This window comes from Eurosta solidaginis, chromosome 1, assembly GCF_040869045.1.
Source record: "Eurosta solidaginis isolate ZX-2024a chromosome 1, ASM4086904v1, whole genome shotgun sequence".
NCBI lineage: Eukaryota > Metazoa > Arthropoda > Insecta > Diptera > Tephritidae > Eurosta > Eurosta solidaginis.
Window position 1 is genome coordinate 87,874,126 of NC_090319.1, and position 13,291 is coordinate 87,887,416.

A 13,291-nucleotide genomic window follows, 5' to 3' on the forward strand; every position below is an offset into this window, starting at 1 on the left:
AGCCCTCTTCCTCTGCTTCCATAGGCGGGTTCCGATAGAAACACCTTCTTGGCCGGAGCGTCATCTTTCATTCGCATAACATGGCCTAGCCAGCGCAGCCGCTGCGTTTTAATTCGCTGGTCTATGTTGATGTCTGCGTAGAGGTCCATAAATCTTTCGAAGAACTTTTCTCTCGAACACTCCCAGAGCCACTTCATCTGATTTTGTCATGTTCCATGCTTCTGCCCCATATAGAAGGACGGGTACGATAAGTGACTTGTGAGTATGATTTTCGTTTGCCGAGAGAGGACTTTACTTTTCAATCGCCAACCTAGTCCAAAGTAGTATTTATTGGCAAGAGTGATTCTTCGTGGATTTCAGAGCTGATGTTGTATATATTTTATATCTTATATCCTATATCTTATATCCTATATCGTATATCTTATATCTTATATTCTATATCTCATATCTTAGACATTATATCTTATATTATCTATATTATATATTATATCTTATATATTATATCTTATATCTTATATCCTATATCTTATATATTATATCTTATATTCTATATCCTATATCTTATATATTATATATTATATCTTACATCTTATCCTATATCTTATGTCTTACAAACCCAACTGACTAGAATTCAAGGATTCAAGGGGTTGTGTAGCGCAATATATAGCTTCTCCAACCCAATTGTCAACCTCACCTTCGAGCGGCGAATCCCGTTTCACTAACAGACGAGGCTCTGGCGAACCCAAGCTTCTCATGGAACTTGGGGGTGGGGATAAATCGTTCCCGAGATGGTCGGGCCAGCACCTTAATGGTGCTGTGTTACCGGAGCGTATCGGATCTGTATCCGACAAAGGACCATCACATCGATAACACTCCCCAAAGCCTTCGGGGAGTAACCTAATCGCTACAACAACAACAACAACAACAACAACTAGAATTCAAATTAACTTAGTGCTAGTTTAACAATTTTAAGAGAAGAAGAAAGATGTGATAAGAAGACTCAATGCGTGACTTAAATTAAAAAAAAAAAAAAAACTATACTGAATTGTTTGAATACAATCTCTCCACTACTATTTCGTAGCTCGCGAATGTATGTCTGTATTTATTAAACGCTTAAGTGTATGACAAGGTTGAATTGTTCAATTGAAAATTTAATGCAACAACAACAAGAGAGTCAACTATACAAACTATTAAAAAAGTAAAAAAGAAATTATGCAACGATTATACTAGGTTCAAACACACACCAAATTGGCAATTTACACTATTTGGGCAATTTATTACGCAATTTGTCATATAATAAATTGTAATAATAAATTGCCAATTTAAAAAAAATTGCGTAATAAATCGTTTCAAACTGCAAATGCAATATTGTAAAGTGTGTTTATTGAGTATATTTTAACGTCAGTTACGCATGGCTGAACTATATGGTTGGCTCATATCATCAGCTGATTTTATGTCTTTCATTTCACTGGAGTAGGGATTGTCAAAAGAAGATGGCAAACTCAAAATGAAACCAAAACATTGAACACATTTTCCTACAACACACAAAAATTTCAAAGTTTTATGTTTTCATTCCATTCCATTCGCCCAATAATGTGCGTGTTCATTTTGACAGTCTGAACAAAGGTATGTTCTTACTGTAGAGATGAGCCAACCAGCTATCAAATTACTATTGTGTAAGCTAAATCGAGTTGTATGAACAGCACTCAATTCAAATCGAAATTTCCTCAATTTATTTTTCTGTTTGAACATAGTATTAGTTCATAATGGGCGCCTTCCAACAACAACAAATAAAACAATCCACCCTACGTCCTGCACATATTTAGAAGTGCAAAGTTAGTCATCTGCCTGTTGGCGAAATTAGTTGCCACTTCTCTCTCCTACTTATCAATAAAAAATCATTGATTATTTCATATTTTCATATAGTGTGAGTGTGTTTGTGTTTTCGCTCAAAAGTAAATATGTATGAGCGCATCTATCACGGATTTTTAACGTAATCAAGGTGTTTTATATATGTCTTTATTTATTTACTTTTTGGTATAAATATGCCAACAACAATAACATCGACAACAATCAAAACGACCAAATCTAAAATTGAGCTGATAAGCTCCTATCATCGTTACCTGCTCGCAAGTTCACACGTTGTTATATTCAAGATATTAATTGGTAGAGGTAGTAGCGCCGGGAGCTTTTTACTCAAATCAGTTAAGCTCGGACAGAAGGACAGACGCTATCAAATATTTTAAATTTCGCAAAAACACGTGTGATAATTGATCTTTTGGTTGAATTAAAAATAGTTTCCAATAAGTGGTGAACCTCAAAAAGGACACAACTGTTATTACATATTTATTTATAACGAAAACGAAAACTAACAGCTAAATACTGGTGTTATGCGAACCGTGCCTTTTGGACGATTTGCAGCCAGGGGATATTTTCGGCTGTATTTGAACGGAGCCTTCCCGATATCGGGCCACCTAGGAATGTAATGATGGCCTTCCACAGCAAGGGTTGCTGCTGTGCGGACGATTTTGCAGCCATTTAGCAAAGGTGTTTACCAACTCTGTTTGGATAAGACATAGGGCCTTATTGTGCTTTTCTAGATTAAACGGCAGTGTTGGTAGGTGTCCAATATATCATAGCGTAGCGAATTTTTGGAATTCTTGATTACTCTGCACCTTCTGTTATATTTCGAATCGCTGTACTGTTGAATAATTAATTTAAATATTCGGTATAGCAAAATGTTCTTTATTGACAACACTACTTTGGTAATAAAACTTCACAATTAAATTACTCGCATACTTCTCTTATAGCTTGTTCAAATCAAACTGATTTATTATTTCTCAGATTACGTTGCTTCTATACTCTCAGTTGCCTCGTTCGCCTATTTCTTCTAGGGTCTGGACCAGTGGTCACCAAAATTGAAACTGTGTTAGTAAGAGTAACATCATCATTTATAAAACTCCAACAAGGTAGGATATGGACGAATATTCGTTAACACTCAAAAAATAATTAGTAAATATGCCATACAAATTCTATTGTATTGCTTCAGTCTAACACAAAATTTAAATAAAATATTTGCTAACATCCTGCGCATAAGCGTTTGTTTGAAATTTTACCGTAGTGTTACAATAGTACGACCCCCACTGTAACCGTTTTTCGCCTACGCCTGAGAGTATACATACCTAGTATATTAACAGGTAGCCAACAGCAACAATTACATACCAATGCATTCGAGTGGCATTCAGTGACAACAATAATATATATGTATATAGCACGTCGACCCACAGTAAATTGCAATTCACTGAAGTGCCAAATTAGCGGTTCATTTCTTACTCGCATCATAACAGAAGCTGTATAAAAGGAATTAATTTGCTGTTGGCGCTTCATTCCCCGCAGGTCCCCCTCGCCGCCGCCACTGAGACAGCGTCATCACAGGAAGCCACCACTAGCGACAGCCACTGGTAACCCTCTTTAAAAAAGGTAATAAAGCAGAACATTCGGACCGACACCTCGGCCTGGCCACGCCACTGGTACGTACTCTGTCGCCTTGTTGTCGCTGTCACTGCCACTTCGCCGATCGGCTGTTGCTGTGCCGATTCGCCGCCGCTGCTTTGGCTGAGCTCCTAACATCTACCTGCCGCCCCATCCATCTTCACCTACTTCGCCAGCCGCGCACTCCTACGTCAGGCCATCTCTCTCCAACCACTGTCTTGGTACGGAAAGCTGCTGCCCTCTCTACCCTTCAAGCCATATGTGTGTGCATTCGTCATTAGCACATAAATACTGTGTTCTTATTAAGCGGGGGTTTGTGGGACCTCCACTCGACCCTGGATTGACTGAGTGCTACCTCAGCCTTCGAAAAAACTCACCTCCTCCGCAGATGACGGTGGAAAACCAAACACAGCAACCACCAACACTGCCGGGGCGGGTTCGACGAACACACCACGAGAAACAACACAACGGTTCCCGAAGGTACGATGCTGAATACCGACTCACATAATTGGATCTACTTACTGAAAAGGGAGAGGTTGATAGAGAAGTGCAAGAAGAATAGGATTCACGTGGAGGGCCAAACCGTAGCCGATCTGCGCCGCGCACTGAGCACGTACGTGCAATCGAAGCGCACACGAAAATCTAGTGCAGATCTGCTGAAGAAGTTAGAGAGAGAAGTAAACGAGGACGAAGGGAAACCCGCTGAATTACCAACACCAAACATCGTGGATAGAACACCACCCCCACCGATCATACCAATCCCCACCATCAAGGTACAGAGCCCCACATCACACCCAAGAGAGGCCGAATGCGCACCACCAAAACGAGACGGAATGAGCGACGGTGAGCTAATGAATACCGTCCGCCGCTGGGATTCCATTTTTCGGGAGAAGAGGCGCTGCACGAATTTCTGGAGAGGGTCGAGGATCTCGCCGAATGTTACCGCATCCCCGTTGACCGGCTCCTCCCAACGCAGCCAGAACTTCTACGTGGCAAAACACTTCAATGGTACAGCGTACGGAAGCAACAACTAAACCAATGGAGTGAGTTTCGATCGGAAGTGCAGAATTTTTCTTACCAAAGCGGCATCTGGAGGAGGCCATCCGACAACGTAAGCAGCAAACCTGAGAAAAGGCCAATGACTACATCCTCGCACTGCAAACACTGATACGCCAGCACCCGTCATTGTGCAAAGAAGACTACCTCGAAAGGATTTACGACGGATTACGCGTTGACTATCGCCTTTTTGTGAAACGCAGCGAGTTTAGGGTCATCGAGGAGCACCTAGCTGAGGAATACGAGCTACTGAAAGTAGAGGAAGCCAAGCACTGAAAGATGATGATCCACTGCCTTTCCCACCTCCAAGATGGATACAATAGTAAAGAATGCTGTTGGCGCTGTAAAGAACGCCGACACCAGCGGTTCCACCCCAGCGGGTTAGGGGGTCAGAATATTCCCGCGGTAGGTATGCCTGTCGTAAGAGGCGACTAAAATACCAGATTCAAGGGGCTGTGTAGCGCAACCATCCAAACCCAATTGTCAACCTCACCTATCCGCGGCGAATCCTGTTTCACCAACAGACGAGGCTCTGGCGACCATAAATCGTTCCCGAGATGGTCGGGCTAGCACCTACTGGTGCTGTTGTACCGGAGCGTACCGGATCTGTATCCGGCAAAGGACCATTACATCGATAGCATTCCCCAAAGCCTTCGGGGGGCAACCTTATCGCTACAACAACAACCAGCGGTTTCAATGCAGGAAGCCCAAGAAAATCTTCTGCTCAAGATGTGGTCACGACAATATCCTCTAGAGAGCTTGCCCATGCCCTCGGGCCAACCCAGCCAACACCGGTACAACAACTACGACGCCGAACAAGGGTAGAAAGAGAGTCCGCCAAGGAGCACCCGCACCGCCCAGGATGTCCATGAAAAGGCCAGCTCACGCTCCTATCCTACCCGCTAAGGCACAGGTAGACGGCCGATTTTACATCCAGGTGGTCATCGAAGGCATGAGCGTACAAGCGCTGCTGGCGCCACCCTCTCCTATGTGGACCACTGCATAAGGAAACATCTGGAGAAGAACCACATCCAGCCCAGGCTCAGCCAGCGGAGCATGCAGTTAGCAGACCAAATGTGCGTGTTCAGTTCCAACTCTTATCCCGTGAGAATAACGTACCAAGGAAGAACGACTCACGCTTTGATATCCGTCATCCCAAACCTCGCTGAACGAGTGATGCTGGGAATGGACTTCCTGCGGGAAAGGGCAATCACCATCACGGTCGACCACCATCTTAACCAGAAGATCAGATGAACTGGATAGGATATACGCCATTACCAGCAGGGAAAATTTACGCGACGAGAAAAATTCGAAGCTGGGAAAGTTTCTCGCGCATCATCAGGAGCGATTTGCCGAAATTACCGGCCCAGGCACGGCCGCGGAACACGTGATCGTGTTCAAGCACAACCGACCGCTGAAGAAACGTTACTATTCCCGCAACCCAGCCATGCAGCAGGTGATTAATGAAGAAGTCGATGAATTGTTAGCAGGAGGGAGAATCGAGCCATCAAGAAGCGCATACAGCTCGTCAATCGTGCTGGTACGCAAGAAGCAAGAAACCTGGAGGATGTGTGTGGATTACCGTCAACTCAACGCCGGCAGCGAACCAGATGCATATCCTTTGCCGAAAATTGGACCCATTCTCGACCAGCTGAAAGAGGCGAAATTCATCTCTACTATTGACTTGAAAAACGGCTACTGGCAGATTCCGCTCACCAGAGCATCTCAATCATACACCGCATTCACGGTTCCCGGCTGGGGATTGTTCCAGTGGAAAGTTATGCCATTTGGCCTACACTCTGCCCCGGCTACGTTCGAATGCGCTCTGGATTCAATACTGGGGCCGGAACTCCAACCTAAAGTATTCGTCTACTTGGATGATAGCATAGTCTTGGGAGACACCTTCGAGGAGCATATGTCTAATTTAAAGGAAGTTTTCGAGCGACTCCAGAAGCATAAAATGCTGGTGAATTTCGACAAAGTCAGTTTTGTCCAGCAACTACTCCATTACCTCGGACATATCAGCGCCCAAGGAATCCACACCGACCCCGGGAAAACATCGGCAGTACAGGAGATGCCAGCGCCGCGAACCATCAAAGAGCTCAGCCGTTTTCTTGGACTCGTTTCATGGTACCGTCGTTTCGTCGCTGACTTCTCCACCATCGCCGCACCGCTTGACCAAATATTGAAGAAAGGACAAACTTGGACATGGGATACGCCGCAAGTAAACGCCTTTCAGATGATCAAGTACAAGCTCTCCAGTGCACCCGTACTCTGCTGCCCCGACTTCTGCAACCCATTTTTTTTACAATCCGACGCGAGCGGGGAAGGACTCGGCGTCGTGCTCTACCAACGCCATTCCCGGATACACTATACACAATAGACACGGACACGAGCGACTGGTATGGAAAGAAATCCAAACAAGTAAGTCAGCAATCGCAGGTCAATCTAGACTCCCAGATGATAGAGAACCGCCTTTTTCGCCACATCTCGCCGAAAACTCAAATCTCACGAGCGCCGCAATGGAAACTAAGCGTCGCAGCCCATAGACGAGAGGACGTCCTACGAGAGGTCCACGACGCCGCTGCCGGCGGTCATCTTGGTGTGAAAAAACACTCAAAAGAGCGCAAGAAAAGTACTACTGGCCTGGAATGTTCCGTGACGTACTTAAGCATGTACGTAAACGCATCAGGTGTGCCGAGTACAAAGTAGAACAGAGACGCCCGGCAGGATTGATGGCGACTATGCAATGTTCATGGCCTTGGGAAATAGTAACCGCCGACTTCATCGGGCCACTACCGCGTTCCAAACTAGGAAACACGTGTCTCCTCGTCATGGTGGACGAGTTTTCCAAGTGGGTAGAGATGGTCCCAGTACGCCAAGCAACAACTGCTTTGATATCCGTCTAAAGGAAAGGATAATATACCGATTTGGTTGCCCGAAGACCTTCCTCACCGACAACGGGAAGCAGTTCGTGGGGAAAGCGTTGACAGCATCCTGAGCGATCACCGCATCGAACATAAATTCACCGCAGTATACGCACCCCACGGGAAGCCGACAGAGTGAACCAACCAGGTCATCAAAACCATGATAGCCCAGCGTTCCAAGGAATACCACCGCACATGGGACCAAGGAATTCCCCAAATCGCGTTCGCCATGAATACAGCCAGCCACGAGTCCACGCAAGCTTCCGCGGCGGAAATAAACTTCGGTCGGAACCTACCAGCACCCCAACAAGTACGAACGGGGGAGCAGTACTAGTGGAGTCACCTACAGTACCGACATCCATCACCAAGCTATGGGAAGAAATAAAGATCCACCTGGAAAAACTTCAAATTAACAGAAGAAGTATTACGATTTACGCAGAAGGCCGTGGAAGCCAAATATAGGAGACAGAGTGATGAAGCGGGATCATCCACTCTCCTCCGCAGCAAGCCCAAAAACTTGCACCGAAATTTTCTGGTCCATACCTGGTGGTGGAATATACATATCTCAACAAATGCGGTGAAACTGGCCCACGTCGAACAACACAAACAACCGGTGCACGCGCAGTTGCAAGACGTCAAGCCGTCTTATTCCTTCCAGAAAACAATCGCAAAATAGTCGGCAGCATGAGCAGAAAAACTCGCCAACCGGCCCCACCAGACTCGCCAAAGCCAATTCGCCCATGGCGCCCAGCATTCGAAGCGACTCCATGGCCACCAAACAAGGCCAAAATACAACGGGTGCATATTTTCTACCGGCCACCGTTGGTCGACGCATTAATGGCCTTAAAGGAGCCAGAGGGCGATGAGCAAACAGCGGCACAAGCAAGAAGTGAACGCACGCCCAGCGAAAATATCGAGTCGCTCACCACAGCGAAAGAAGAAAAGAAGATAGACCCGGAGGCCTGATTCAGGCAACTGAAATTAACCCGTCGTCAAAATGAGAACAATAAAAATTGGACGTTCTGCTGGAAGGGCCAACGAGTTAGGGTAAAAGCGAAATCGAAAGACCACGCGCTGGTGACCATAGCGGGGATGAAACGACTCGTGAAATACACAGACTAGATGAGGAGCAGCAGCCAAGGAAGGAAGACGATCTCATAAGTTAGGAATTAAGATGAATTATTATTTGTGGAATGATTTATTTGCTTATTTCTTATTTATTTCACCCCAACAAAAATTATGGAATTAACTTTGTTAAATATAAGTGGAATGACTCTGTATAGTTTTGAGAAAAAAAATTCAATAAAACGGTGCACGCATACACACCGGCAAAGCCGGCATAACGACGCACACATCTAGTCCAGGCCTGGCGTGATACTCCTTTTCCTCACAGCAGCTTTCCATCAACCGAAGTGGGAGGGGGACTGTAACGTAGCATTACAATAGTACGACCCCCAGTGTAACCCTTTTTCGCCTACGCCTGAGAGTATACATACATAGTATACTAACATTAACAGGCAGCCAACAGCAACAATTAAACCCCCCAGCGGGTTTAGGGGTTAGAATATACCGGCGGTAGGTATGCCTATCGTAAGAGGCGACCAAAATACCGGATTCAAGAGGTTTGTGTAGCGCAGCCCTTTCAGGTTGCCAGCGCAATACATAGCTTCTCCAAACTCAATTGTCAACTTCACCAATCCGTGTCGAATCCTGTGTGATTAACAGCCAAGGCTCTGGCGACCCCGAACTCCTCATGGATCTATGGGTGGGAGGGCGGGATGGGAAGGTCGCATGTGGTCATAACAAATCGTTCCCTAGATGGTCGGGCTTGGTACCGGAACGTACCGGATCTGCATCCGGCAAAGGACCATCAACTCGATAACACTCCCCAAGGCAGAACATTCTGACCGACACCGCTCTGGCCACGCCACTGGTACGCGCTCCGTCGCCCTGTTGTCGCCGTCACTGCCACCACTGCCGGGGAAAACTCCCGCCCCATCCATCTTCGCCTACTCCGCCAGCCGCGCACTGCTACGTCAGGCCATCTCTCTCCAACCACTGTCTTGGTACGGAAAGCTGCTGCCCTCTCTACCCTTCAAGCCGTGTGTGTGTGTGTGTGCATTCGTCATTAGCACATAAATACTGTGTTCTTATTAAGTGGGGTTTGTGGGACCTCTACTCGATCCTGAATTGACTGAGTGCTACTTCGTTCGACAAAACCCACCTCATAAAATTTTTTTTAGAAATGTGCAAATAAACAATAGACTCCTACGATGTTGCTAATCTGCTTGTTCAGCAACTACTAAACGAAAGGGAATAATAATTCATGTTTTTAAAGAAATACATTCCAATATATGTAGATTAAGTATAGTATGATTCAACTTTAGTATAGTGTGGCACCTGGAACAGCTTTCCAAAATTGTATATAGCTTATTATGTCTAACGTAATAAAAATGTTCACTTAATTAAAAATGTAATATATGTATAAATTCTAAATGTTTCTGTATAATACTCAGGTAATGATTTTTATTCTCTAGCTAGCTGAGCCGTTTTAAGTAGATCTCGACGCTTAACAAACCTCCGCCTATCAACGACTCGGCAAAAATAAAATCCATGCATCATGCGACTGTTGGGCTGGCTTTGGTGGGTAATCCGTTGGGTTTATTATTATTTTAACACTGAAGAACTGAAGCTTCACGTGCGTCCTGCTAAATAGCCTCAGTCCGTTCGGTGATATGTCGTACCAGCCTGCTGAGCACATGCGAGTACGATGCTATCGCTAGAAACAAAAGAAAGAATTTATACTCACCTAGTGTAAAGAAAATCCTTGATTTCTAAGAGATTTAGGCTTCGATGTGGTATTGCGCAGAGAAAACGGAACAAACAGACTTAACGTTGCTGTCAAATTCTCGAAATTTAATTCTATTATGACTCAAAATATACGAGTGTGTTTTATTTAGCTGTCGCTAATTTGTTGTTTATATTTAAAGCCAATTTTATTGACTTATATTCTTGTTTGCAAAGCTTTATAAATAAAAGTACATGTAACCTTTTATTAGGGTGGTCCATTTGAATCAAATAAAATATTTTTACAGTCTTATCCCTTGAAACGGTAATAAAAAGGTCAACAAACTCAGAAACAAGTGTATTCGGCATACTTTGTGCTGACCGAAAATTGGTTTTCCTGTACTCGAAGACTGAACCTCGCTTCCCCTCGTCTCTCTGTATACCATTATCGTATACTTTATCCTCCGTTCTTTTTCTCATTCTAATCCATTCCTTATACACTTTATCTCCCTCCCATCCCACTCGCACTATCACTCCCATTCCCATTGCTACTCCCACTCCAACTCTCTCTCCCACTCGCATTTATATTACCACTCCCACTTTCACTATGATTATCACTTTTACTCCCACTGCACACCCACTCTAATATAGTCTCCATAACAAATTTTAGATACCTTTTCAAATAATTGCGGAATTAAAGCGTATTTGACTTTTTGCCAGCAGGGAGCGTGGCACCCTCTACTTAAAAAATTCCAAACCATCCTTGAACCATAACTAACGACCAAAAAAAAATTATCGAAATCGGTCAAGCCGTTTTTGAGTGTTAGCGAGACTAACGCACATCAATTAATTTTTGTATATGTAGATAAACTTTTATCCCGGTTGGGGACGATACACCCTTATATCGGACAAAGTCAAAATACTTCTATGGTGACTAAAAAAATTCCACTTTTTTTGTTTTTAAATATTACTCCCAAAGTCAATAGTAATGAAAAAATCTATTGTAATAGAAGAAATTATCTAAATTTTTGTCCGGATTAAGGACAGATTTTTATATTTTGAGTTTTCAAGGGGTAGTCTGAACTGGGACACCTGCACAAGTTTACTTAACCGCTTTCAATCCGAACAAAAGATTATTTTTGCTATTGTCTAAATACTATAGGATATAAGATATATGTAGATTATATGTAAAAGATACAAACAAATTTAAAATTTTCAAGTCTCCATTGAAAAATCGTAATTTTTGACCCCTGTGACCCATAAAACTTCGTCTACCGAGACCATAATGTGTATGTGGTAATTTTGTATTTGTTTCTGCCATTTAAGGGGGTGATATTGATTCATAAGAACCATCCTGATGTACATATTATTTGTTTTAAACGAAGTTTTTTTTTGCTTTTGCAGGTGTTCTAAAAGATGCCCAGATATGCTGCAAAAAAATTAATTAACGACGAGGTGTGTCTTCCAATACAAATAACAAAAACAAGAGCCATAACAGTAACGGAAACAATAATTGTCAAAAGCTCATTGAGCGATTTCCAAAGTAATACACCACCAACAACAGTAAAAACAACTAGAACACAACAAAAAAACTTACAACAACAGCTAGAAACAAAACAGCTTATAAATCAAAAACCACAAAAAACAACAAGACGCCAGCGTAGAAAGCGCCGAAGAAGACCAAAACCCAAAAAACCTTCAACTGCGTGTAGCAATAAAGCTGGTTGTGTCACAAACGCATTACACGCAACTATATTAACAACAGCAACAACAAGTGAAGCGACTGCCTTCAAAAAGCCGATTAAATCTAGACCAAAAAAGCGTTACATCCCACCATATTTCTCTACCCTATATCCCATAGTTATCGAAACTTGTTTGGAAGCAGAAATCCAACCCAGTTGCAACGCAAATAGTAAAGCAGCAGCAGCAGCAACAACAACAACAACAACAACAAGTGGCACAGACAGCAGTAGTGTTGTCGTTGCTGGCGCATTAGCAACTACACGCCAATCCGTTGAAGCTTCTGCTGGTGGTTGTAGACGCAGTTCACGCAGACGACGACGCAGTGTCACACATTTCACTAAACGTAAACATAGTGCAGCAGCCAAAGCGACAGCAGCCAAATCTTCAGCTGCTGCAAAAAAAGCACAGGTCAAGAGCAAGGAAACCGTTGCACGTTTAGCCACTCTACGCAGTCGCGATAGGACAAAAGAGTGCGGCAAAGATAAAAAGAAGTTTAAGGTTGTAGTCAACAGCGGTGTCAGCAGCGAGCTGCATGTGAAAAGGCACTCAGGTAAGGGTTGATTTGAAATTGAGGAGATTTTTTGGAACTGAAAAATATTGATGGACGGAACGGTCGATGTGTAAATGTCTATGTGTTACTCAAAAACTATTTTCTACTAAGCTTCGGTACATACGCACCTTTGATTACCACCAGGGCTTGTGTGACTTAAAGAAAACCTTGTGGTACACCAATCATCACACGGAAGATTAAATAAGAGGGGGAAAAGAAATGTATAGATGTCGAAAGTCTTAAATGTAACACTAGCTTCCTGTCGCCAATAGTATTTTTAAGATCTTCGCCCCTTTATTCATATAATTCTGTGGCTTGCCGGCATAACCGAAAAAGTTACTCTCTTTTTTCTCGAAATTAAGTAAGTGCGCGTTCGATATCTGTCAATGTTAATCTTCCAGAAATTGACAATTTACACAGTAACATCCAAAATTCAGCTCATAATATCGAAATTTCTCAACCACCCAGTGGATATCTTCGTATCTCTGCGGTAGAACGCAACAAGTAATTTTTAAAAATACTCTTTCAAATGTCACTAATGTTCCCTCTGGCGTCCCACAGGGCAGTCATCTCGCTCCAATTCTGTTCTTGCTATTTATTAATGATATCTGTACCATAATAAAATATTCCAAAATTTTAATGTATGCTAATGATGTTAAACTTTTTACTCTGCGTCTATTGAAGAACGTCCCTTATTTCAAGCGGATTTAAACTGCTTAGTTGCGTGGTGCAACGC

At 43.4% G+C, this 13,291-nt stretch overlaps 1 protein-coding gene across 1 annotated transcript in view; it reads left to right on the forward strand.

The window, feature by feature from the left end:
• Usp1 (ubiquitin specific protease 1) overlaps nt 1–13,291 on the forward strand; it is a 74,688-nt gene that overhangs the window by 49,670 nt on the left and 11,727 nt on the right. Inside the window, exon 2 of the mRNA XM_067759027.1 lies at nt 11,667–12,555. Coding sequence (XP_067615128.1) covers nt 11,679–12,555 — 877 coding nt within the window. The 5' untranslated portion in view covers nt 11,667–11,678. The remainder of the gene's footprint in view (nt 1–11,666; nt 12,556–13,291) is intronic.